Source organism: Enoplosus armatus, chromosome 10 (assembly GCF_043641665.1).
Source record: "Enoplosus armatus isolate fEnoArm2 chromosome 10, fEnoArm2.hap1, whole genome shotgun sequence".
In the NCBI taxonomy this organism is placed as follows: domain Eukaryota; kingdom Metazoa; phylum Chordata; class Actinopteri; order Centrarchiformes; family Enoplosidae; genus Enoplosus; species Enoplosus armatus.
Genome location: NC_092189.1, coordinates 13,723,224 through 13,750,897, shown reverse-complemented (window position 1 = coordinate 13,750,897; position 27,674 = coordinate 13,723,224). Strand labels below are relative to the sequence as shown.

General features: G+C 41.1%; 1 protein-coding gene across 2 annotated transcripts in view; it reads right to left on the bottom strand.

Moving 5' to 3' along the window:
* mid2 (midline 2) overlaps positions 1-27,674 on the bottom strand; it is a 66,524-nt gene that overhangs the window by 666 nt on the left and 38,184 nt on the right. For both annotated transcript variants that reach the window (XM_070913160.1, XM_070913161.1), the window contains exons 5-9: positions 24,047-24,195; positions 22,551-22,678; positions 21,924-22,067; positions 14,864-15,025; positions 253-460 (exon numbers count right to left, since the gene is read on the bottom strand). In XM_070913160.1, the coding sequence (XP_070769261.1) occupies positions 253-460; positions 14,864-15,025; positions 21,924-22,067; positions 22,551-22,678; positions 24,047-24,195 (791 nt within the window). The remainder of the gene's footprint in view (positions 1-252; positions 461-14,863; positions 15,026-21,923; positions 22,068-22,550; positions 22,679-24,046; positions 24,196-27,674) is intronic.

The following is a 27,674-nucleotide window of genomic DNA, read 5'->3' as shown; positions in this document are numbered from 1 at the left end:
ACACACAAGACAGGCACGGGCCCTTTGGGTCTTTCCTGCATGAAGAGGTCTACTTCAGAGCCAATTAGTGAAAAGAATATAAATAGGATAAGGATATACACTGTGTGTGCTGAGTGTGTGTGTCTGTTGTGCGTATGAGTGTGTGGGTTTGCATAACAGCCTAGATTTAAACTCCCTAAAGAAAGATCTTTCGGTTTATCAAGCCTCCTTGCAGGCTTATAAAATGCACGGTTGTTCGTGTGTGTTTCTTACCATGTGGACGCTCCTAGCAGCACCTCCCAGTAGTGGCACCCGCTGTCAATGAAGACATTACCAGCTGCGCCATAGGAGCCCGTGCCGCTGAAACGCTCCGGGGTGTGGCTCTTCTTCAGCGAGCTCTCATCCTTCTCCATGGTCAGACAGTCGTTGGACAGACGCAGCTTTTTGTGGGCCGTCTTTGGGTCCAACTTGAAGGGTTGACCTGGAAGGAGACAGACAGGATTTTGTGCTATTACCGGTTTTGGCAGCTAATGTAACTAATGATAATGACACCACAATCATCATTATCACTAACATCATCATCATCATCATCATCTTTTTTTGGTGAAATAGCAGCTCTATCTAATACATGATTCAACATACATGGAGGAGAAAAAAGTTTATTAAAAATTATTACATTCAAAATAATATATCAAATTGAGTCAGTTACATAAAATCAAGGCTAATAAAATCCCCAGCATTTCCTTAATTTAATCTCTCTAGATCACCAGAGATATTTGCTTTTCTACTGATTTATGTCTGAATATTATGAGAAACTCAGAGTACAGAAGAGGGCAGCAACTGAAAGCAGCCATTGTGTAACTTTTAGCTTTTATTTTACAGACTATAGCTGTTGGCATTGTGTAGCCTCAGCTTGTGTATTGAATGCCTCGTGTAGATTTTCTTACTGAACACAAATATATATAAATTCCTCCTTTATTTATCACAAACCCAATGCACAACCACACACCACATTAAATGAACAGATTTCCCAAAATGTCAACATTTATTGTGCTTAACAATTGGAGGCCAAATAAGAATGTTGGCTTCTGAGTCACACTGATGGAGTTCCTAATTCATGCTGCTACTGGCCTTAAAATTGTAGATCTAGAAAGCCGTAATAACTGATATGTTTTAGCCACTTGAGGCAGCAGAACAACACAACACTGATATATTATCACCATACAAAGTTGACAAGGCAAGCATGTTAGCATACAGTTGCCTATTTACACTTCCAGCTGAGTAACATAGCATTCATTTGAAGTTGTGTTTCTGGACACCTGATGAACCTAAGTCCAATATTCACCCTCCTTTTTAGCTCTGTTTTGGTCTTCACCGACTCTTGAAGCATTTATCTGGCTCTTTAGCTGCTAAATGCTCCACTATGTTCACCAGCTAGTCGCTAACTGTGTCTGTCTGCTGTTTGGTGCTGGGCAGGTAGTGTGCAGTGGGTTTATCAGAGCTTTTTCACTGAAAATGGCAGCAAAGCAGTGAGAGTGAACCAAAACACTAAAGTTTCTGGCTGTAAAACCAAAACAATAAGCTGAAAGACGCTAAAACGCTCTGTAGAGCTGAGGGGATCCATTGTTAAAGTGAAAATATTGATCACTGCACCTTTTAAAAAACCCTTGAGATTGAAGCTAACGAATATTTATTTCTAAATCAGTTTTCTTGCTATTTTGTGTTCATGATCAGTCAATATTGTCAGGTGGAAAAAAACAGAAGAATACCACAAGATCAGAAGGTGAAAGTGCTGTGAGTAAGAATAAAAATTAGAGAGATTTTAGAAGACTTTAACTCAGAGCAGCCGCAAAAGACGAAAATAAATTGAAAGCGGGTTGAGAAATGCTTGCAGAGAACTCACAGGGAGAGACAGAAGACGGGAATGTTTGAAATACAAGGGCGAGAGTCTAAACTTCAAAGCCTCTCACAGCCTTTGGTGAAAACATTTCATAACAGTGGAGGAAGCCACCCGGCATTCTCCTCTGTGCCTCCCATCACACAGACTTGGAAATTAGCTGAAGGAAATAGCCTTCACTTCCACTGTAGTAGGTAGCGGTCGGGGCTATTCAGTGGAAATGCTGCTATCCGGTTGCAACAATTCAATTTGCAGTGACACCAGTAATTTGGGTGTAATGGGTAGAAAATTGAGAGGGTAAAACTAGGTGAGTGGCAGAGAGAGAGGAGTTAAGGAGCAAGGAGGAGAGGAGAAGTTGAGGGGATAATAGGAGGCTGAAGATTGGGCAGAGGTAGTGTGTGTGTGTGTGTATCTAGGCTTCATGGAGGTCAGCCACGTCCCTTCCAGACCTGACATTTAACTCTGACACCTCATCTCCCGGCCTCCCTGAGCCTCCCAGGGCTTAATGAGCAACACAATGAGGACCTCCTCCCCTCTCTCTATCTGTCCTTTCCTTCATCTCTCTTCCCCTATTCTCTCATTCTCATCCTCTCTATCCTCTCTCCTCTCTCACACACTCCCCTCCAATAATCCGCGTGGTGAGTGTGTGTTACCGCGTGTGGATATGAGACGACGAGGCCAATGTGCTGCTGGCAGCCAATTACATTAATGCGCTCTCTTCTTTGAACTGCTTATCGCTGCCAGCGCAGCCATTTCCAAACACTGGGGCTCTGTCATGCCTTTCCAGGGGATGACTCCTGAGAGCCCGGGCTGGGCCTGAGGTTGGGGAAGGGGAGACACACGTGACGATAGAGGACAAGCAGAAACACACAGAGCACCAACTCCAGCCTACACACAAGCAGACATACAGTAAGTGGCCGAGTGGAAATGTTTTGAACCAACGCCAGCAGGATTCTCGTAAATGGAAAAAGTCATGCATAATGAGCTTGGGTGTAAATGGTGAATTCTTCTTCATGTACATAAGGCAGGCAGGATACTCCAAATGACACTGAATTTGGAGGTTTGCACAGGCAAAATGACAGGTGTACCACTTTGTACCACAACTGTTGCTCTCGGTTTTAATTGCCATAGTATTGGCTGGCAGGCTGGCGAAGCGGCCGTTTATTTGCATTAAGTATAATTTTTACTTCCTGTTTTGAGAAATGTGCAAGCCATGTCTACACCAAGAATGAGTCACAAGCTCATCAGGGGTGGAAAGCAGCAAAGTACATTTACTTAAGTACTGTACTTACGTAATATTTTGAAGTACTTACTTATACCTCAGTATTTTCATTTTATGCTACTTTATACTTCACAACACTTGAGAGGGAAATATTGCACTTTTTATATTTTTATCTGACATCTGCAGTCACAGTTAGTTTAAAATGTGATATATTGCTATAGGCCAGCTGTGACAATTAAATGCTGCTTACATCTAAAGGCTTTGAGAATAATAACAAAATGATAATATACATGATAATACATATTTCTGATACGTCAGTACACTTTGCTGCTAATTCTTCTGTATTTTGACTTAAGTCTGGTCTGAATACAGGGCTTTTAATTGTAATTGTAAGTATTTCCAGTTTTACTTAAGTAAAGAATCTGATTACTTCTTCCACCACTGAAGATCATTCATGTTGCAGAGTTGCCATGAAATGAACAGACCTGGAGTCACAGTGAGTACAGTATTTGCTAGCAGCACTCAGAGAACAGGCCAAATGTGATTTCTTATGGAGTGCTACACTGCCGGCCTAAAGGCGTAAAGAGCCAGTGTGTGGTGCAATATATCAGCAAGAGGACCAATTCAAAATAAGAAAGTAGATGTATATGTGGAAGAAAGTTCTTTTTACATTAGCTGCCTGTTGAGACAACACACACACACATTCAATCAAATACTAAAAGTACCATCTTGTTACACACACATATACCCTAACACACACACACACACACACACACACACACACACACACTCCTGTGATGTCAGATTCTATATAACAAAAAATAAAGACAGGACAGTATAATGAAGCAGTATATCCCACAGACTGGATTTCGTAGCAGTCTCTGTGATTAGCCTGCTCCCACTCCGTAATAAGTAGTAATTAGAGATGTTTCCGACTGTCTGCAGAGGTGATAACTGCTCTCTATTTGACTGCCTCGAAGCTGTGCATTGTTACGAACTGGGAAGTCTTTAATGGAAACTTGTAAAGCACAAAAAAGAAACAGTATCAAGGAAAAAAAAGGGGCGAGAAATAAAAGGGGCAACTGTTGGGGGAGCGTTTATAAAAAGCAATTTCATTCCAACTTCATTTCGCTGGGTCCTTGTTGAAATACTTGCAGTGGGATAGCATCTGGGTAATTGACTTTATTTCAATTCAGTCAATTTCACTCATGCTGCTTTTTTTCCCCTCTCACATTTTTGCAGAAGGAGAGATTGAGCTGCCTCTGTAATGAGGGAGATAGAAAAAAAAGATCCATTTTACTGCAGAACTAAACAATTACTGCAGTAGAAACAGCAGCATCGGGGATGCAGAGACCTCTCTAGACACATCAGAGGTCAAACTCAACCTTATATCTTTTCTAGGTTTCTACATCTCTGTTGAACTTGCACATCATTTCATGTCATTAAAATGCATGACTGCATGCCACTTCTCTTCTAATAGAGTGATCCATGTGTAATGTGGTATGTAATCCAGCAGTGCTGACTGCTTTCATGTTCTAAAACACAAATCTACACTGGTGAGATTAAAGGTGCATCAATCATGTAACATGGCTGGGGACGCCGAATAGCCCAGCGGGCGCGTGAGGCGCTTAGCGGGACTTCCTGGCAATGTGAGTTCACATGTATCACATCTTACTGGGCAACTCAACTTCTACAAAAACCGAAAATGCCTTTTGTGAAGTGAAGAGCAAAGATAAACAGCAGTCACTGATCGTCTCCAGCTTCACCCTTTAATGAACTCGGCAGTCCTCAGAGACAAGTGCTAGAAAAATTTTCCGTAAGGCATCTGCTTAGAATTTCGCTGTGATTAAGAAGCCATTTCTGGATGGAAAGTTTCTCTGATGTGAAGGCTTGTGAGAGTAAAAGCATGTGAAGAAGAAAAAGTCGCTGTCAGTGCTATTGGATGTGTGTGTGTGTAAAATGTAATCATTCATTAAAACTCATGTCTTAATGATACAAGTCTTCTTTACTCCTGTATCAAATTAATATAGCCTTCTTATATCCGGCCTGTATTTGATGGAACAACATTATAACAGGGTGTTGCTGCTGCTAACGAGAAAAACTGATTTTTTCTCGGATTGCATATGTCCTGAGTGGCATTTCTTATAAAGCAAACATATTTATAGTGCAGTCAGGTCAGCTGGAAATGCAGTACCATTAACTGAGATGGCTAAATATCAGCACCAAAGATGCTGAGACAATGTCACAAATGCAACACTAGATAGTCTTTGCAGTACTTGGGAGGGTGACATGGAAATGTTAATCCACTTTCCTATGCCTGAAAAGAAAGATTTCAGAACCAGTTTGTCTTTGCTTCTCCTCTCCTGCTCTTTTTTTGTAGATCTTTTTTCAGTCATCACAGTAGAGATAGACAGGAAATGTGGGGAGAGAGCAAAGGGAGGGACACTGGAATCAAACCAGGGACATTATAGTGACACAGTATGCGTCATATACCAATACTCCTACACATGGGGACACTCCTCCTCTCTCCTCCTTTTCTGTCCTCCCCTTCACCTCTTTCTCTTCTTCTACTCCCAACACCTCTCCTCTCATATCCTCTTCCCTCGCCTCCACCTCCTACTGTTTACTTTAGGGGCTGTGTGGTAGCTTGAGGCCTGTCATCAGAGATGCATGCTGGGTAAATATTATTGCAGGTCCTTTAACAGATAGTAAAGAGGTACACGTACCCCTGGGGCACCTTGACATGTGATATTTTCAGCCTGGATTTTAGCTGCTTACTCAACGCAGGAGCTAGTATCTGAGAAGAACACACATAGAGTACATGCACTCATACACACACACACACACACACACACACACACACACATACTCTGGGGTGTTTGCCGACTCCCTGCTACGCACACACAATATGGATGCCCAGAATAGTTTACCAACAGAATGACGAACGTTATTAAGTCAACAGTCCAGTGTTTGACTGTCAACACAGTAGCTGCCTAAAGGAAGGCCAGGAAGCATTCAGATTAGCTTTTGTTTTCACACAAGCAATATGCTCACTCGAAATAGAGCCTACACCTCACTTGTAAACAATACAGCTGCTACATGAAGACATATCTAAGCCTGGATTTATGTTGTTGGTACTCCTACTTCACACCATCCTGCAGCTTTGTACTCCAAACGAACAGAAGTGGATGCTAACGTCAAACCAGGAGTCTGGACTCTCGATGCAGCTGATCATTGTGGAAGCACACAGTCGTACCTCAGCCTTATCACCGGGAATATTTGGGAAACAGAGAGAGAGTTGGCTCCTTTTCAAATGCACCATTCACATTTATAAAATCAGGTACATTAATCACGCTTTACCTTCCAATGAAATGTCAAGTAAATTTTATTTATATAGCCGAAAATCAAAAATCAACAAATGTAGGGGCTTTTTAATCTGTAGAACACCCTCTGTCCTTAGACCCTCGATTTGGAAAAGCGATCCCTCTCCCAGGGCGGACAGACATGCAATAGATGTTGTGTGTAAAGAATAGACCAACATAGTAAAATTACAGTATGGAGAATCATTATGATAAAATTATAAATAAATATGGTATTTAAAAGCCCTTGAGGAAAGCAAATATCAGTGCGCAAAAGTAAAAATATATTCCACATCAACAGTCTTCACAGAAACTTAAAAAAAGGCTGTTCTTGGCCGAAGTACATGTGCTGAATTTGCAGCAGAGGAAATCACATCTTGTAGTTGACTTCCACCTGCGCTCGCAATCAAATCAGACACCATGAACAGTACAGACTGCTTTCTCTGACCGGACCTGACAGTCACTGGCCTGCAGTATGGAATACTAAGAGAAGAGACAACACAGATACAGACACATACTGCATGATAATACAGTAAGACCACTGTAACCAACTATGGCCTACATAAGCTGCTGGTGCAACTAAGTCTAAATATGAACCCTTTCGTCTTGTCCTGAATTAACAAACTGCTTTCCTCCTCTACTGCAACTTTGTTTCTTGTTGGTGTGAATTCATTACTGAGACAGGCAGCCAATTAAAAGGCATAAACAGAGCACAGTCTAATAAAAGCTGTCTAGATTAATGTGGGTTCTTGTTCTGTCAGCCGCCACTCTAATAAGTTGTGACCAAACTCCAACCTTAATTCAATTTCATGCTTATGAATGCCTAAAAATATGGTGCTTTTAAACACAAAATATAATGATCATTATGTTGTCAGCCAAACGACGCGGCTTTGACTTTTTAATGTTAAAATGACTGGCTACGTGAATTAATTAGATAGGCTTCATTATTTCTGTTTTCCAAACTAGAAGAATGTAGGAATTCATATACAGTATATTTTAATAAATTTTAAGTCAGTGAGAGAAATCTGTGCAAAACCTGAGCCTTATGAAGAGAAAAGAAATGCTTTTATTCCGTTTATTAATAATATTACTGATTGCCTGTATAAAGGCAACATCTTGCCCTTGATTTAAGATTTAGAAACTGTAACTGGACTGGCACAATGTAATTTTGCCCGTCTACAGTATGTGCATCACTCAGGCCTGGACTGTATTAATGGGCAAAAAGCAGTGGATTGAGGGCACTCATGTCTGCAGACACTCCCCACAAAGAGCTATTTGGTGTCTTCTATTCACTCAACACTCTCCCTCTCTCACTCTCAATCTGTCACTTTTCATCTACTTTCATACTCTCAGACAGTCGTGTAGAAACCTGGTCACAGTTTGCTCTGAGGTAAATGCAGAGGTATGGTCATGGCAAATAAAAGGACACACACGCATGCACACACACTTTCTTCTCAAACTGCCTGCTTCTTTGTCATCCTTAATTCATACGTGGTTCACGAAGCAGTGAGCTTCACATGTTAGCTGTGCGCATCTAACAGCACAGTGATGAGTGGTTTCATTGGAGTGAGATTGGGTTGACCTAAAAAGCCTGTGAAAGCTTTAAGACTTCACAGCATGGTTTTAAACATTGTATCCATCAAGCCAACTGAATTGCATGAGACAGGATCGCAGCGGAGGTGTGAAGCAAAGTGTACTCCAGAGAACCAGAGATATCCTCTTTTTACGCATTCTTCTTCCTTGTCAAATCCTGGCGCCTACATTACCCACAATGCAACTCGACCGCTGACAGTTCAAGGAAAAAAAACGCTGACAGTTCGAGTTTAGGTTTGGTTATGCTAGTAGCTGCTAATGCAGCCTCATGCTGCTAGCCTCAAGCATGAGGAGTGGTCTGTTAAGCTCACTCCTTCCAACGCCACACCCCCAGATTACTTTTCATTTTCAAACGTGTTGTCCAACTGACGCTGACTCAAGTGACATCACTTGAGGCAGTTTATCAGATTTTGTGCAGCTCCCTCTGAAGCCACAAAAGGCTTTATACAGCTTTGATGAGTAAAATGACTGGAGTTCCCTTTAATGTTGAGTTACGGCTGTATGTGTTCCCTGTACTGTTTGTCCCCTTTCCCTTTTCTGCTCTCTAGCTCTGCCCAGGTGTGCTATATGATTGCCCAATGAGGTGCACCTGGCCTGGGCATGAAGTACTTAAAGATCCTAACCAGCATCAGAAGGGAGAGGCTTCTGGCATGGGACTGCTGGTTTTGCTGTCGCTCAGCCTGGGATTGTTGTGTTCCTTTTGGTTGTCTTTATTTATTTTGTCTTTACTCATACATTTGCACAAATAGCTTCAAGCTAAAGTTATTCCAGGTGTCTTCATAGTGATGCTGAGTAGGGTCCTTGAGGGCAGAAGCTGTAGCAGCAAAACATTGTCTTGTTTCTCCTTTTCCTCCCTCTCTGCCAGACAAACATTCATACATTTACGTACCCACAATGCGTATACAAACCCTGGGTTTGTGTACATCTCTGTGGGATTACAGTAAGCATGTCTGTCCTGTCCACGCCATCAGACCAAAAGTTGTGGCATTTTGACATGAAAATCTTTACCTCTAGGGTGAATTGACAGATGGCATAAAGACTGAAGAAAGGGCACCAGAAGAAGAGATCATATGCCATAGCCAGGGGGTAACAGAGGACAGTGTGCCAAGAGAGGGGGTTAGAGAAGGACATAAAAGGAAGAACATGGAGAGTTGGAGGCCAAGAAACAACAAGAGACATTGCATAAGAGAACAGACTTTAACAATGCATCTTGAAGTCTAGGAGAAAAAATAACAAGCCTGCAACAAATTCCTTAATTTCTTTCCCACAAACTTTCTTTCAGTATTTGCTAAGCAGAGCTGGACACGTCTGTGGTGATTTAGGTGCCTGAGTGAAATTTTCTTGAGCATTGTACGCTCAATTGCTGAAGATGTCCTCTGAGATTAAGCTAGAGCAATTTATTCACTTGAAACATCTGTGATTACAGAGAAAACTTATACCACAAAATCGCTGCACTGTATGTTCACAAGTTTCAGTGCAGCGATTTAGATCACACGCCCTACAAAATTGATTGGCAGTGCACCCGTGTTTCCCTTTATGGTGCCATATTGACACTGTTTTGGATGCATTTTGGATGTACTTGAGTTACACTTTTGAACAGACAGGGTTGTGATGCATGACTTTCCAGTATCTGTGCGGCTTGTCAGTGCGTTCTTTGCTTTGCAAGCGTCTGCCTGAAATATGATGAGCTTAGGCTAAAAGCCTCCAGAGCCTCTCATCTTGAAAAATGTGACAGCTAAACCCTCCAATCTAGCCACAGAAAGAAATAGAGACTTCAAGTGCAAGGAAAGAACTTGTGGTTCTCAGCTCCAAAGCCTGCTACTAGAGCTCGTACAGCAGCGGTGTTGAGAGAGAAACCCAATAAGCCTGTCAAAGTGAGATATTTGTGATCAGTTTTGTTGTGACCCATTTTAATCCAACAACACTGCTCAGCTTCACATGAACAGATGAGTGAAGCACTTTAATCTGAATACCAATTCCTCTGAGGGGAAAAAAGAGGGAGGACAGAGTGGGAGATAAGAGAAAGGATGAGGGACAAAGACACATGCACACATGATGCAGGTGCCATAATGAAAACCACAAAACCTCAGTCATGGATAGAAAAATGAATGTTTTTTATTTGTTATTTTGATGGCTTGTCTAAACCATTACAGCAGAGAGAAATGCTGGTTGCCAATCACGGGCTCAAAATCTCAACCAAACTTGGCTGTGGGTGGACAAGCTTTCCCCCATGATAGCACCGGCTGCCAGAGGAGAGGAGGAATGACAGATAATGGGAGTGGAAGACGAGAGAGAGGGGGAGATTATCTTATCTAGCATTGTACTACACTGACACTGGACATTATATACTGTCCTGCACTAATATACTGTACAATACATAATACTAACATGGATGGTAATGTGTAGAGGACAGAGATCGGATTCTGATGCCTGCTGACTAACTTTGTCTCCTAGAAATAACATTTATATAATACTAATTGATTTTTACCAACTACATTACGCCATTGCTGCCTTGAGAGTACAGGACTTTGACACTAGAGACAAGGGTTCACGTCCTGTGATCTCTCCAACCACGTGCTCCCCTCGTGCTTCAACAAAACCATAATAAAGTTTGATAACACTTATTATAGGGAACAAATGAAATACTTTGTCAGTGAATATTTTTTGTGACTTGTCAGAAACTTTAATTACAACATTTCCTCATTACGCTGATAAAAACAAAACTAATCCTGGTGGCATTACTGTACATTTACTTGAAAAGTGTTTGCTACTGAAAGTAGTAAATGAACGTAATTTCTGGGGTTGCTGTGGTGGTTTCCATCATATTTTACCTCTTTCAAAAGCTTTTTTTGTGTAATGTATAAATCTAAATGTCTTACTAATACAGCAAATAAAAATACTGAGAGGGAGATGAAGTTTATTTTATTATTCAGAATCTCTTTGGTGAAGCTGTAATGTGGCAGAATAATAATGTAAACCTGCTTTTCATATGGCAAGACATGCTTTTGTGTTATCACCATATAGTTGTTTAGTTCTATAAAGTAACTATGTTTATGTATTCATATATATGAAAAGCAGGTTTACAATATTCTTCTGCCACATTACAGAGGGGGACATAACAGAAGTGAGACTGACGATGAAAAATAACACCTCTACACGCACATCCCACTTATCTGTGTCAAAGGAGGACACTATGAATTGAAGTGCTGCTGAGTGTTATTTATATTGTTCCCAGTAAGAGTCATGAGCATCAATGACAGCGAGCTGACTGCCGGCTCCAGATACCCTGCACGTCACCTCTAAGGCTCCCAGGCTGCATGTTGTGCCCACATCACACTGAGGCTATAATCCACTCTAATGCCATAAGAAAGGAGTTAAAGTACTGACATGCTCCATGTCCCACAGGAAGAGTGTGTCTGGAAGACTTGGGGGTGGGAGGGGTGGGAGGGATTCAGATGAGAGGACGTGGTTATATCTGATGGATAAAGGGTTCACTTTAAAGTGCCAGATGGCAGTCTCAAATACAGAGGTGGGACAGGTGACCTGGTGGAGAGGCTCTCTTTAACTATAAAGTTATATTTAATTGGTAATATGAACATAAAAAGGGGACAAAATGCAAAGTATGCCTAAGTGTCCTATTAGCTTCACAGTATTGCCTTTGCATCCTTATTAGCATGAAGAAGAATATTGTTGGAGTGGAAGTTACCTCATGATGGTCTTAAACCTGGAGAAAACTAAGTACAACTTGAGGGAATCATCTGGAAAATGTTTTGGGGCCCTATGATTAAGTACACAGTTAAATTAAAGGCACTACATGACAAATGAAGCACTCATCATTGATGTACACTCTGTTAACACAATGCATTCATCTTGTTTTGTCATTCACTTATCCACTGTGGACCAGGGGTGGGGATAGGAGGGTGGTAAAAATGTACAAAAAGTAGTCCTTAACGTTCATTGTATTTCACTGCACCTGTTAAACAAATAAATACATTTATCAAAAAAAGGGGGGAAAAAAGAGAGTGAATGCTACACTGTAGATCCCCACTTTACCAAACTGGTCCTTTAACAGTTTAATATCAACCCTGTAAGGCCAGCAGGTACGAGGGTCTAATCAAATTCTTTTTTGTCCCATAAAACATTAAGTACATCTGCAGCTGTGCAGGTTTGTCCTTTAAAAGTGCAATATTCACTTTCTTTTAGCTCTGTTTTTGGTCTCCACCAACTCCTGAGGGAAATATCTGGCTCTTAAGCTGCTATATGCTCCACTATGTTCACCAGCTAGTCACTAACTGTGTCTGTCTGCTGTTTGGTGCTGAGCAGGTAGTGTACAGTGGGTTCTTAGAGCGGTGAGAGGAGTGAGGGTGAAGTTTCTGCCGGACAGCTAAACAATGAGCTGAAACTCACTACGAAGCCGTGGAGAGATTTAAGTGGTAATTCTCTGTAGGTTCATCATCTATGGCCAGCGAACAAAGTGCTGTTGTTAGTTTTCAGTTGTATTTCTTTTTGTCTGTGCTTGGTCATAAGTCTTGAAGCGGGAGCTGTTCAGATTATTATTGTTTAGGACACATGGCGTAAATAATTCCAACGAGCTTCACACAAGGCTTTTAAAAGAAAATACATGCTATAACAGTCACTTTTTGGGAGACCCTGGTGTGTGTGGACCTAAGTTGGTCGAGCCCCTTGTCCCCCATCTGCTAACAAGTATATTTCTTCTTATTTTCAGATTCTGGTAGGTGTGTGTTTGTGTCAGTGACGGAGGAGAGAGGGGGATCATCCTCTGACTACTAATCCTAAATGCAACAGCCAGACTCCTGACAGCAGCTAAGAGGAGTCGGCATTTTAACTCCATTTTAGCTTCACAGCACTACTGCTGCAATTTAAGACAGATTTTTTAAATTTTATTGAGCACCCTTGATATATGGCTGAGGGTTTAACCCTTTATATGCCACAGTTGAGCCTGAGATCCTGGGGAGTGATATTTAGGTATGTCCACAGAGTAGACTGTGATCTGACCTTCTAGAGACGGACATATTGTCCCTCTTCTTTTGAAAAGGCATGTTAAAAATGCCTCATCTTTTACTTGAACTTGGATCTGTTTGTTATGCTGTACATCGAGTATGTTTTCTTTGTTAATTTGTAGATTTGGTTCACTGTAACCTCACATGCCCCAACCAGCTACAACGCTTTTATACATTTTCCCATTTAAATTGTTTATTTACTCACATTTTGTTCACCTTTTGGTTTATTTAGTTTCTGTATTTAATTTTATTTACCGTGTACTGTTACAGAGGAGGAGAAGCATATAAAAGAAAAACTGAGTTCAAGGCCAGGACAAGATTCTGCTGCACAGAATCCGACTTTAGGGAGAAAAAGGAGAAAAAATAGAAAAAAAGGGGAAAAAAAAGAAACAAAGAGAGACCGAAACAGGCAGAGAAGGTGTCATCTTTTCAAAGTGAAAAAAAAACTGCTTTCAGCTAGTTAGAGAAACAGCTACTGTATATGTGCCAGGAACAAAGAGAGTGAGACTATCGAAGAAGAGAAGATGTCAAAAAGACAACCTCCTCAAAGTGAGAAAGTCACTGCTAAACTTAGCTGAGACGGAGAGAGAGAGAAAGAGAGAGACGCAATCAGCCAAACAACAAACAAAAAGAAAAGTGATGAAAGGGAAATATAAAGCACCTATTAAGATTCTCCATTTGTTCTTGTGCGACATAACAGTCTTTTCAGTCTGGGGTAAACAGTCTGGAGTTCACTAAAAACCAAACAGGTGCTGTGTTAATCCCTGTAACATCTGCGGTCGTACAAGTGAGTCTAAAAGTGAAGTGAACTCAATACAAGTTGAAGAGTGTGCAGCAGGGGAGGCAAATAAAGAAAGAAGAAGCTTTTATATGAACTCTGCTATTAGAACATCATGAATACAACCACAATTTGGGCACTGATACTTCCTCATATCAAGTGATTTAAACCAAACCACAGATACCTTGATGAAGGTTCTGCTATTAAACTTTCTACTAAGATGTTGAGGCCTTGTTTGTAAATGGAGCATGTATGCACCAGCCACAATTCTCTCTCTAAGAAGTCATAAAGTCTACATAAAGAAAGTAAACTAGAAATGAGGCCTTATGGGGGATTAAAGCATGGGTTAAAACAAAGCTCAATGATCATGTTGAGCTAATGTTGCTAAAAAATTGGTTAAAATCTTATGATGCATGTTTTTAAATTCATAATAAAAGTATTCTGGCAAGCTGAAGGGGTAAAACTGAATAATAGGAGAAATCTTATACTTCACGCTCTGCCTGATACCTTTAAACAACGTGACATCTAAATGACACTGTACCTTCTGGGAAGCATGACATGACAAAAAAGAAATGGCTCAGTATGACACATTACTAAAAGTAATACTTATTTACTTATAGACTAAAATCATTCGGGGAAGCTCTAATGGAACATGTGATCAAACGTTTTTGAGTGTTTGTGACAGAAATCTGACTAGAACTAAAGGCACTGTCTCAGTTTCCTGCTTTCATACACACCTTGTTGCCTTCTGGACACAAAATTTAACAAAAAACAATGCACAAATCTGCTAAATTACTTCTAAATCTGCTACTTATTCGTCACCTATTTATAAATCAAAAGGTAACCCCCTGGGGAAAGCTTTGAACAATGACAGCCTCTAAGTTATATTGCACAAATGATAGATAGAAAGAAGAACATTTTAAATTGTATTAAGTATCAAAAAAACAAAGTTAACAAGGCTTGTAAATATTCATAGAAAAGCAGCCAGAAGTGTCGCGTGTTGCCTTCACTTACTGTTGGTTTTGAGGCGGGCGGGCTCACTGTTGCGGCTTCCTGCCTGGTTGATAGCCTTGACAAAGAAGATATAACGGGTGCCACTCTGCAAGCCGTGCACCGTGTAGTGGTTCTGCTTGATGTTTGGTACGATCATCCAGCTGTCTGCCGAGTTGTACAAACCTGGCAGATCCAGAGAGAGACACACACACACACACACACACACATGCGCAGCATGAGTACCTAGGTTCTGTTGATGTTTTCGGGGTAAGCAGAGCTACAATGAGTCCTGCCGAGAATCTTTTCAGTGATTCAGTTCAAAAGAGTAAAAACATTTCTCCAAAAAGTCGACCAGAGCAGTACGTTATTTTTTTCTCCAAACCTCAGGTGAGTCATCACACAGTAAGAAGCTCAGAGATCACACGGTCTTCGATGTTATGCAACATTTATGTGTACACTCTGATCCATCCCATTACCTTTTCATCAAGTCTATCATGGCTTGCTCCCCCGAGGCCATATTGTGTGTTCACTAAGCTGAATCTATAACCCATTAAGAACAAGGTACTTGCACAATATGACATGAATGTATGTAGTAAGCGCCCGAGGGCAAAAAGAGTCTGATAGCCTTCAATGTTCAAACGTATGGAAACGTGGGCAATGCTAACATAACCCCAGTTGGCGGGCGCTTTGATTGAAAGCTGTTTGGAGTGGAGGGTTAGTAATGGCTGTGTTCAGCTCTGCAGTCACCTGCGTCTAAACACAGTCTTTTCAGTCTCTCAGCTGCAGCCGTCTGTGAAGGATAAAAAGGAAATCTCAGCGCAGGGTCAAGGAGAGGCTCGTCTACAAGGGGGTGCTCTTTTGGCCTCAAGTCTAGTGTGAAATAACCGGGATGAATTTACACATTAACATCACTGCTGTTTTCACCTTTCCTGACCCACCACATTACCACCACTTATGTTTTTTTTATGAAATGGTGTTTTGCCTGATTATAAAGCCCAAGGTGAGAGGTGAGCATTAAGGGTGGCGGCGGTGTTGTGGGAGGTTGTGAGGAGGGCGGCTGTTTATTTGAATCAGATGTTGCTCTGAGAATCTGACAGTTAGCTAAGTGTGGTGCTACTGCACTTATGCTTTTAGTTGAAGTGTGAAAAAATAAACACGGTGTGAAATTTGCCACTTTTTGTGCACTGGCCGTGTTTCGCACAGACTTTATTGGCACTGTCATAGAGGACAGGTGAGGAGAACTGATAAACATTTCTCTGCAGCAGAGTACGGGGCATCTCTGATCAAAAATGTGCTGGTTTGTGAAACACTGATGAATATTAATGAGTTATTAATTACACTGCTGGTTAAACCTTGAACTTCACTAACAGTGTAAGTAATACTGCCATGATGTGCCGACAGAAAACCAGACAGAAATTTTATGAGCAAACATTTGCGAGGCCACTGACCGCCAGGCTTAAAAAATTCTGCACACATTTAAATAAACAAAACAAAGCATCTTGTTTAGTAGCACTACAGCTGAGGTTAATGTTTGAAGAGTTGAAGGTAGAATAACAACCCTTTTCATTGTCTCCCCCCTGTCCCCCTGCAGAATAAGCAGGGAAATAAAAATCCTAGGGAGTGAGCTCTCAGGGCCATGCCTGACTTGCCCCTTCTGGTGAGGATGCGTTGTGAATTATTGAACAAGATGGCAACAGCATGCATAAGTAATGGCCGGGAGTCTGCTTGTAAATATAAATACTTCACAGGACGCAAATAAGGCCTTTAAAAGTGAGGCGGCTTTAAGAATGAATGAGGGGAGGGGAATCTTAAAGTTGGAGTGAAGGCTGCGTCTTTCCATATCTGCCGACTTCCACGAGCTTTTCTCAGACAAAGAAAACGCCGTACTGGGCTTTCATCTTCCTTTTAAGATGAGCGAGGAAGAAAAAGTGAGGGAGTTTAAGAGAACCTTCTTTACACCGTGCATGTACACGATCCATTTTGTATGCAGAGATGGCCGACAGATTCATCTGCATTTCATTTCAGCCTGGTCTTACAAATACACTGTCAACAATGAAATCCTATTGCTGTTTTCCTCACAAAGTGTGTTGTTTCTACTGAGACAGCTGTCCCTTGTTGTCTTGAAAATTATGCCTCCCACCTGTCGTTTCAGCCGCATCCTGTAGAAATTAGGGAGGCTCCAGTGTTATGTGGGCTTTCAAAGAGAGATACAGGGGTAAGACGAGGGAGAAGGACTTCACGCTGCTTTCCATTTTTTAAAGCTTTTGATCTCCATAGCACCTCTCCCTTTTTGCTAAATCAAATTAGGTCAGTACACAGCAATACGCTATTGCTACTTTTGCCACTGAAAAGGGGCTTTCTGACACTAGCCAGGCTGCTTTGGGGAGTACTGTGACTTCAAAGTGTGATGGAGCAGTAGCTGAATGTGCAATCGTAAAAAGAGAAAGGAAACGGGGAGGAAATAGATTGGCTTGTGTCTTGCATCCAGTTATCAAGTGTGTGTTTACAGTATCTATGTGTGTGTGTTTGTGTTTGTGTGTCTTGTTCACAATCAGAAGCGGACAGATAAGAAGGGAATAGAAACACAAAGTATCCTGGGAATGCAAAAGGGTTTTTCTTTGATGATGTAATATAGAGTTAATGGTGACTCTGAGTATGTGTGAGTGTGTGTGTGTGTGTGTGTGTGTGTGCGTGCCTGCATGGTTATATGTTGCATGTGTGTATAAGTATACTCTATCCTTTTCTTCTAGAGGAACAGACTGTGTGTGTGCGAGCAGCTGTGCTTCAATAAAAGCAATTGTCAGACTAGTTTTTTGAAACCTCGACATCAACATTTCATCAAACACTGCTACAAACATTGATCCTGCTGATACTTTGGTAAAATCTCTCTTTGTATCTCGACAGGGCATCTTTCAAACCCTGGGCTGTCGTAACGCCCACTGCGATACTGCTTTTCCCCTGTGATAATCATATTAATACTTCACCACAGGCCAGTGCTTATGAATACACATGAAAAATAAATGAAGCTGTCAGCTGGAGTCAGCAGGTGGAGGTATTGCTGGTGTGGTTAATGTGCAGGCAAGTTGGCTATAGAAATTGGGAAAAAGTGGTTGAAGTCATGCGGAGGTGGGAGCAGATGGACTTCTATTAGTCCAGACAGATACAGTAGCACTGCTTCAGCTGAACAATGCAGGAAAACAGCAGCGTATGGAACTAGTGAGGCTATTTGGCTTCTGACACGTATTGGTTTAATATGGAGAGGCATTAAAAGAAACCAAATGGATGTATAGTGGGAAGACTTTTAACGAGAGGCCATGATGATGATGGTGTTACATTTTGAATCCGTCTCTCATGCAAAACAGTTGCAGGATTTCCTCTTACAGAAGTCAAAATGTCTAAAATTATTTTTGCCTTTCATTTTAAAACAGTAGTTTGACATTTTGGGAAATATGCGTATGTACTTTCTTACAGTGTTAAGAGTTAGATCAGAAGATTGATGCCACTGCGTGTACACTAAATATGAAGCTACAGGTTAGCTTAGCTTAGCATAAACACTGGAGGCAGGGGGAAACAGCTAACCTTGCACTGTCTAAAGGTAACAAAATCCACCTACCAGCAGCTGTAAAGCTCACTAATTTATCTTTTAATTGGTTTAATCCAAACAAAAACCAAAGTGGACTGTGTCTATGTCCGGGCACAGTAAGTGTATTTCTCAAAATGTTGAACTATTCCTTTTTAAATGTCTATATTTGGAATGCACATACATCAAGACCATTAAATTGGATACGCATATGCTGAAAAGTAACCCTTAGATCAATTCCAGCAGTGTATTACATTCGTATCAGCAAAAAGTGACTGATCATTTACAGCCCTCATTATATCTTAGTGTTGTGTTATTGATGAAACGATTAGGATGTAGCACTTAATAAACAAGGATACACATAAATAAGGATAGTGTTTACATCAGCATTACTGTTTGACATAAATCTCAAGGGACGTGTGAATCGACACTGAAGGCTCAAATGGAAATCCTATACTATTTTATATCTAGATCAATTAATCAGCAATTACACATGCCATCTTCCTTGATCTTCACAGGAATCAACACCGTAAAATATAAGTTGACTGTAATATGTCAGAGTGTAGAAAGAAAAAAAAAATAGGATAGCTGGGGATGTCGGTTGGCAGATAAACAAATGGGTCGACAACACCAGACACTTGCAGCTTGCAAAGGGCCACAGGTAGCAGCTACGCAGTTAAAGAGCAGACATCTTTACTTGCAGTCATATTTGGCTTTTTGACACTGCTTACATTTCTCCATGGTATTTGGTTTCACTTGCTGATTCTATTTTCTGCTGCTGTGCTTGGATGATCCTGCCGAGGCAGAGTTCACAAGACCCCACAACCCCCATTCCCCTTCTCATGGGAAAGCCAAGGCTGAGGATGAGGCCAGGCGAGAGAGAGAAAAAGAGTTAGAGAGAGAGAGAGAGAGAGAGAGACTGGATGGCGCTCAAGTGGGAGCATTTAGCCACTTGGAAAGTTAGAGAAAAATGCTATGGTAAAAACTCAAGTGGCGTGGCAGGCTAAATGGGTTTCTCTCTTTCTCAGTTTCTCCTGTGAATCTCGGAGGACTCTGTGGCAGCACACTGCTGAATATCTGAGTCACTCAGTCTATCACAGCTGAAATGTATCCCGGTGTTTCAAATGGTTGGGGCACTTGAGTTGCATGGTTAGATGGAGAAATGTCAGACTACACAGAGGAGAAGAGAGGATGAAAGGATCAAAGAGGGGAGGCAAAGTGGAGAGGCACAGGTGTGTGTGCACATGCTTGAATGTGCAAGATTATGTACATTAATCATGTCCTCCTCATATCGGTAAGTGGTCATTTTCACCTCCCCTATGTAACCATTATCCACTCTGTTTTTCACCTGTTCTCCTGTTCCTCTCCTCCTACAGTGTGGTCTTTCTTTCCCTTCACTTATGGAGTGATAGACAATGATGGACAATTATGCTGAATGTGTAAATATCCACTCAAATGTGAAGATTTGCTCCCTTTTCTCCGTTTTATATACTGATAATTGTAACTTGAGTAGCTGGATTTTGAGTGTTGGTCAGAAATGCTGTGTCACTGTGTCATTGAATAAAGATTGATTTTGTAAAATTTCAAGAGAGAAGGACCCTGACTACTGAGGTCTCTATATATACAGTAGATGCCATAGTCCTAACTGTCCTGACCATGGTGGTGGGTTTGACTTTAACCAAGACATATTTTGAGGCTCATGTTCTGGAGTTATGAGCCAAAACATTAAGGGCTGCACAGACAACCACATGGTGGTGATATTGGATCCAAAATCTGACTGATAACTAATCATTTGCCCCCCCAAATTGCAATATGCAGCTCTACAATATATGGTGCAGCTCTACTAATTACACATGTAACAAGAGAAGCACTGAATGAAACAACACAATGAAAGAACCCATTTGAGCGACTTTAACTCTACCAGCAGACCCAAAATGCTTGCAAAATATCCAAAACACAAATCATGATAGTTTTTACAACCCTTATTGAAAAACTAAATAGCTTTGGTGTAGGGAGAAACGGAAGAGGTTGAATGAGGGTGAGCAGTGACTTTACATTCTCAACACTGCTTAAACAAAAACCAGACACTAAATAGTGAACTCTATTTGAAGTTTCCCCTTGTGATATGTACTGTTTGTCCTATATTTATTACAAGTAGTCTTGATAACTCAGCTATCTCTATATAAATACAAGCATGGAGGATAAAAAAGACCAAAGCTGGACAGAAAATCTAGGTTATGCAACACAGTTGGTATAAAACATTGAAAATAAGACTGAGAAATACTGAAATATTGTGCTGCTCCAGTTTATTTCTCTTTGTAACTGCAGAGAGGTCAGTATGAATGGTGTGTTTATTTGTGTTTCTTTTGGGCTTCAGAATCAGAATCAGAAATACTTTATTGATCACCAGGGGGAAATTACACACACTTGTGCATTAGTGTGTGTGTGTAGGTGCAGATATGTGTCTTTGCATCATAGTGGCAGAGCAATTCTTATTATGGTGAATACCACTAATAAAACCACCCTCTCCCATATTTGTGCTCATGTGTATAAACTGTATTTGTGTGCATTTGTGAGTCAAAAGAACTCGGTTTCAATTGACTTATCAAGTGAGAAGATGTAACTTTTGCTGAACAGCGGTCACTGTTGCCACAAGTCACAATTACAGGAGGTAAATGCTGAAATGTAGTAGTCAGAAAGTCAGAAAACCGACTCAGTAATGTCACTTATACAGTAATATCTTTAAAATTAGCTAACAATAGCCACCATAAGCCCCGAATCATACGAGACCAAATGAAGCCGTAGCAGTAAAACCCCCGAGTGTATTGAACTGAACAAGATTGTGTTTTATTGCTTGTGAATTCAGCTTTTCGTTTGTGCCTTTTCTAATTACTCATTTCTCTAATGTCTCACTTTAAAAGCTATTTCAATTTGACAGCGTTTAATAGAAACACTCTTGATGATTAAAACACTATTGATGCCAGAAAGATCCATTTATCTCTAGTCTTTGAAGTTACCATGCAGGTATTTTGCTCTAAAGATATAGCAGGAGGCTACATGTTACCGGCCTTCAAGAATGGATTATCATTCAGTCTCTTGGCGACTGGATGGGATTGTTTCCCTGGAAGCTCTAAATGGCCAGTTTGATATATACTGTATATTATGTGAGGAATTACTTCCTCCGTAAACCACATCAAACACAAATCAAATATGTAATTTCTATCAAATTAAACTTTAAAGGTATTTAAACACAGGTCAACTAAGTATTTGACTCCTCTTGTCCAAACCTTGATTAGAAATCCAGGAATTGCCCCTGGCTATTGCTGAAATGCAATTGTGCAAACATGAACTTCCTTCTAGGCTCAGATAATGAGTACTTGCTGATCTATGATACCGACCTCATTTTTTGTATTACCATACCTGTGTGTGTGTGTGTGTGTGTGTGCGTGTGCGTGTGTGTGTGTGCGTGTGTGTGTGTGTGTGTGTGCGCACAGGACTCACTGATGAAATTTGTCTGGCCGGTGTAGATGGTGTACTGCAACTCGTAGGAGGTGACGCTGAACTCGTCCTCTGATGTCCAGTGAACAGTGATGGTGTCATGGGAGGCGGTGCACAGCTCGTCTCTTATGGATGGCGGGGTGGGAGCTACATGTGGAGGAAACATGATTCATAGTAAAAACAAATGGTCATAATTACCTTGTCTGATTTAATATAGTAGCAATTCTTGGAAATGTAACTTGTCACTTCAAGATTAGCAAAGTACGTCTTTAAATGCTGCGGAGAGGAAACAACTGTCAAATATCCCCCCAAAGGCAACATGATGTTTATATATATTTATACCAGCTGGTGGCTACATTTCTAAGTCTTGTAATATAAATAGTTATTTAATATATAATGCCACTGTATGGAAACCTTGTACACATTGACAGCTAAGCAAAGTGTTAGCTTGCATGCATACATATATGTAAGGTCATCGAAAGGGTTTCACATGCCAAAGGGTGTAAGAATTTATTCGTCCCTGAGAGGACTATTTTTTCTTGTAAAATGACAATGACTCATGACAACAGCAGCCTCTACTGTAAATTTACTGCAGGTGTCCATTGTAGACCAGCCGGACACAGCCCTCACCTGTCAGGTAATCTAGTCCCTCTAGAATCTTCTTCTCTCGGGAAAAGTCCAGGGCAAAGTTATCAAACGCCTCATTCAGGTTGACGTCAGGGATGAGTACCTGGGAGGAGGCCGTCGCCATGGCAACCCTTTTTAAGAAACAGTCAGGACATGGGAGCGAGGAAAGGAAATGTCAGGAGAGCGGCAGAGAGGCGAGGGAGCAGAGGAGGGCCAAGAGGTCCGATGAGGTGAGGAGAGGGGAAAAGAGGGGAAGAGCAAGAAAAGACGAGAAGTGATGAAGAGGTGGACAAATATGAGCAGAGAAGTGAAGGAAGTGAGGCGACAAGAGGGGAGAGAGAGGGATTGAAAGTAAATATAGAGGAATAGAATATAAAATAACAATAAAAGAATACAATACAGACGTGTGTCTGCAACCTGCCCCATCAAAAACTATCACTAACCCAGAAAGCCATCAAAACACACACACACACACACACACACACTGACTCCATAGTCTGTACAGCTTTGTGGAAACTTGTGCCTACTTCTGCTTTGAGCATCAGAGAGCCAGCCTGAACCACAGAGCTGGCAGGGTTACAGTCCAGCGCTCGTCCTTGAGGTTTTTGTTCCACAGTGCAGGGAAACCGGTCGGTTAATGAAGCTCCCGGCCAAGCGCTGGAATAGAAGCAGCATAAAAGATGCTACGCTGGCTGCAGATTTTGCACAGACTTTTGTCTGTGCAAGAGAAAGAGTGTGGAAGGTGCCGGTCGGTGGCTGGAGGGAAGGGATGAAGGTATTGAAAGAAAAAGTGCAGAGCCGGCCCCTTAAGTGATAGATGATTTCCAACAGAGGCCTGACATTGATCACAAGAGCTAGAGAGGTTGGATATAATGTTTATTTCACCAGCAGCCTTACTTTAAGATTGGATTTCATTTGACTGTGGGGCAGGCGTTTTTAAAACAAATTAGTACTGTCAAATACTTTTTAAAGTTAAGTTTTGATGAGTGTCCTGCCACAGGATAACATGACCGCATGTACAAAGAGAAAGAGAGATGAAAGATATAATCAGAATGACCGATTTCATACCTTTCTTTTTGTCCATACATCTAATTCATTAAATCAAGTGAAATCAGTCTTTTCTGCAGCAGACAGGTTCTGACTTCATGTTACACTGTTAATAGAAAGAACTACTACAGCACAAAGACAGAGGGATGAATGAATAAAGAAAGCCACAGAGGGCGAACATGAGGAAAGAGCTGGGTGTGTCTTAACATTGATTGTCTGTGAGTGCATGTGTTCATGTGTGTGTCTCCTGTTTGTTTGTGGCTTTGTTTCTCAGTAGCCTGTTGTGCTTACAGCATGCACAGCTCTCTGACCAGTGATGTATAGTAGTAAAACTACAATATTACCTGCAAACACCCACTGATGTAAGCAAAGTTTATCTTCCACTACATCACTTTTACTACCTCCCTGTGTGTGTGCAGATGTGGTTATGTCAATGCACTACATCACCCCACCTTTCTGCTACATTTCGGGCGGTCTGGAGGAAGCGAGCGTGGTCGTTCTCCTTCAGGCTCTGCTCGGCTTGTGTGATGAGGGAGCTGGAGCGCTCCAGACACTGGCGACAGTTTGCAATCTGCTGAGCCAGCTTACGCAGCTTCATCACCTGGAACACACACAAATACAGCACACGTTGCTATGTTGCGACACACTGGTTTTTATTAATTCGCTCTATCCGAGCCTTGAAGGAGTACATCACTGTTTTGGTGACAAGACTGTTAAGTTTTTCTCTTAGTAATGAGAACACAGACCAGCTTAACTTCAATTGGTCGGAGTTTCACAAATACAACCACCACATTCTTCTACTATGTAGGATTTTTTTGCCATACACCACTTTCATCACCACTTACAGACAAAAGTAGTTCTCTGGTTTTATTGATCTTTTATGCTCATCTCCTGTGGCTGAAAATAGCTTTCTATTTGCTCATTTGTTGCACAAATTCTGAAAAAAGTGCCTCAGAGCTGCTTATACCTCAAGAATGCCTCTCAAATATAGTCCAGTGATTCCGGTATGAGGTATTCATCATTGTGACAGCCGCTAATCTACAAATATGTTCAACACTTGCAGAAAATATAATTAAGCTTTGCTGCCAAATTGCTCTAAAATACTGACAGAAAGTCAACATTGGCAGCAACCCTGAGACGATTCCTGCTAGGTGAAACCAACATGTTGCCATATTGCAGACTGCCAATATAGCTTTATTTATTAGTTTATTTATTAAGTTTTTTACTGTGAGAGAACAACAACACTAAAACAAACACAGACCCTCTGCGGGAATCTTGGATAGATGTTGAATGTGTTGGACACTGATCTAATATTATCTTGTCAGAGGAATCTTTTAATTATGTGCAATTAATTTAACTTGTAGAAACAGTGAGCAGAGGTGGAACTGATGAAAGGAGGACAAACAATCTGCATTAGGATGTCATTATACACTCATCCTAGCCTAAAATGTAACCCCTCTTCTTCTCACAAATCGGCCTTTTCCTTCTTGTGACCGATGGCTGTCACACACTCAATAATAAGCTTCCAGATTCCACAGAGAAGCACACTCATAGACACAGTGACGCAGACACATGCACAGACATAGACAGGAAGACACAGAAACAGGAAGGCACCAAGAATGCAGCAGAGAGGACAGAGTCCTGTTTGTTATGGTTGGTCAGAGTTGAAGCGAGCCCATTGGCTCTTTATTCTCACACTGACATTATGAACATGTTGCATTACAGAAGGGTAGGGGTGAACAGCATAATGCATTGTTATGTGATATAATGAGAGTCCGAGCAAGACGAACAGCATGCCACTCTGTCATACATTTTCCTGTATCCCTGTTTGTGTATTAAAGAGCAAAATACTGAGAAAAAGATTTGCAAAATGGACTAGAAACTACTATAGGTGCACTGTTCTTGCCCTGACCAACCAAAGCACAGTTACATTGCTTCAGCCTTGTAAACACGTATCTATCTCCATACACTTGACCTGTATGCTTCAGATGTACCAACACAGCCAGCTGGAGGAATACAATCCCCTGAAAACAAAGCAAGAAAGGGACGGCCCACAAATGCCCATATTAACTTGCTTCATCTTCATCACAAACGACCATGCTGAGAGACAGGTCAGCCAGTCAGGTCAGGGTTCACACACACACACACACACACACAGACACACAAAGGGTTTTGTAATGCAGTCTGTTCTCACTGTAATTTGTCAACGGCTGTACTGTAATATAATTTCCGACTGAGCATAAGGAGGCCATTCTAGGCCAATTTGAAATTAAAGTAATCCATTTATCTGCATTACGGCTCATATCCTGATTCCTCAAATGAACTTAGTTTGATGAAACTCTACACAGGAAATAACACAGGCTGCTCGTGAGCCTCGAGACTGTCAACGAAAGGTGAACTGTAGGATAAAATACCAGCTTTAGAACGGAGTGCATCTCTGCAATGATGATTAAATGAAACCTCTGTGAACTTTTTAAATGGCAGACAGTAAAGTAAAATCGCTTCATTGTCTGAAAGCAGCCTACTTTCAGTAACAGCTAACAACTTAAATCTCTAAACACTGAATAAAACTTAAAAAGAACCGAAACAACATCTACAATTATGAGTGCCCTTAAAGGATTAGTCATTTGTATTTTCAGCAACACATTTTTTTGCTTACGGGGCTTGAATTATGCAAATAAGAATTCAGAAATAACACACAGGGTGGCAATCGGTTAAGAGCTTGTCATCAAAAGCTCTCAAAGAATCAAAACAGTATCTAATGTGCACTCGCTCTCTACTGCAGGGAAAGCTGCTCCTGCTTGGAAGCCTCTCTAAGCTGGCAACTTAATGGAGTTTTCAATTGACATCTTAGCTACTCTTCCACCAGTCCACCATAATCTGTCGTTGCTATAAATGACATTTGAGCAGGTTGTTGAACGCATGGAGAGGAGAAGCGAGACGGGGATTTAATGGATGGGTTATTATTTGGCAACATATGCCACAAACAACAATTTTAGAGATGATTACTCCCTCTCCCTCAAAATAATGGACAATATGGTGGGGTGTGTGTGTGTGTGTGAGAGGGTCTCATCTTGTGTAAAGACGGCCTCATCTAAAGCTGAAATATAACAGTCCATTAAATCATAGCTTTAATATTGTAAAACCAGCCCATCAGTATTATAGTTCAGTGCTCTATGAGGTCATGAGACTACATTAAGGTTGTAAATTGAGACTGTGTATTCAACGTAATGCATCACTAAATAAAATTTTCGATTTTGTTACCATTGAACAGGACTAGGCTAGTGGTGTCCCTGTTTCCAGTTTTTATGCTAAGCTAAGCTAACCAACTGCTGGCTCCAGCTATATATTCATAGTATAGACATGAGTATCAGTCTCATCTAACTCTCAATAAGAAAGCAAAGAAATGTATTTCCTTTAAGTAATTTGGTTAAAATATTGTGGTTATGGTTAATATAAACCAAATCTGACAATAAGTAGGAAACTGAATGTGCCATCTACCACGACCTTCATCAAAGAGGGTTTTTGACGCAGTAACAATGTTACGCTCCAGTCCTTCTGAAAGACAGCAGTCACAATCGGCATACCCACAAGAGGTCATTATCAGGTCAAAATAAACAGATCAATCATGTAAAATGAAGGTAAAAATGACACAATGGCTGTTTTTAGAAATCGAGTGATTTTTAAACACCCCAAATAGATTTGAGTCGTTAATCATGAAGTCTCTAAAAGAGAGTTTTCAGAATGACAAAGAGAGTCACAAGATGAAGACACACACACACACACACCAGACACACATGGGAACAGTGTGTGTTTTGTTTGGGCAGGGAGAGATTAGGCATGACGGCAGAGTCTTTTTAGAGACAGACAGAGCTCGTCAAGAGGAGGTGAGGGGGAGCACCTTGCACAGCTCTCCATGATCACGCCTGCATAATCCTGTTATTCTGTTGCAGAGTCACCTCTGAGCGTTTTCCTTTCCGACACTGTCCTTAACAGAAAAAAACCAGACACCATTGTTGTTGAAATGCCTCAAACGACCTACATTTACCTGACCTCTAGAGGTTGTGCTCTCCTCTCCTC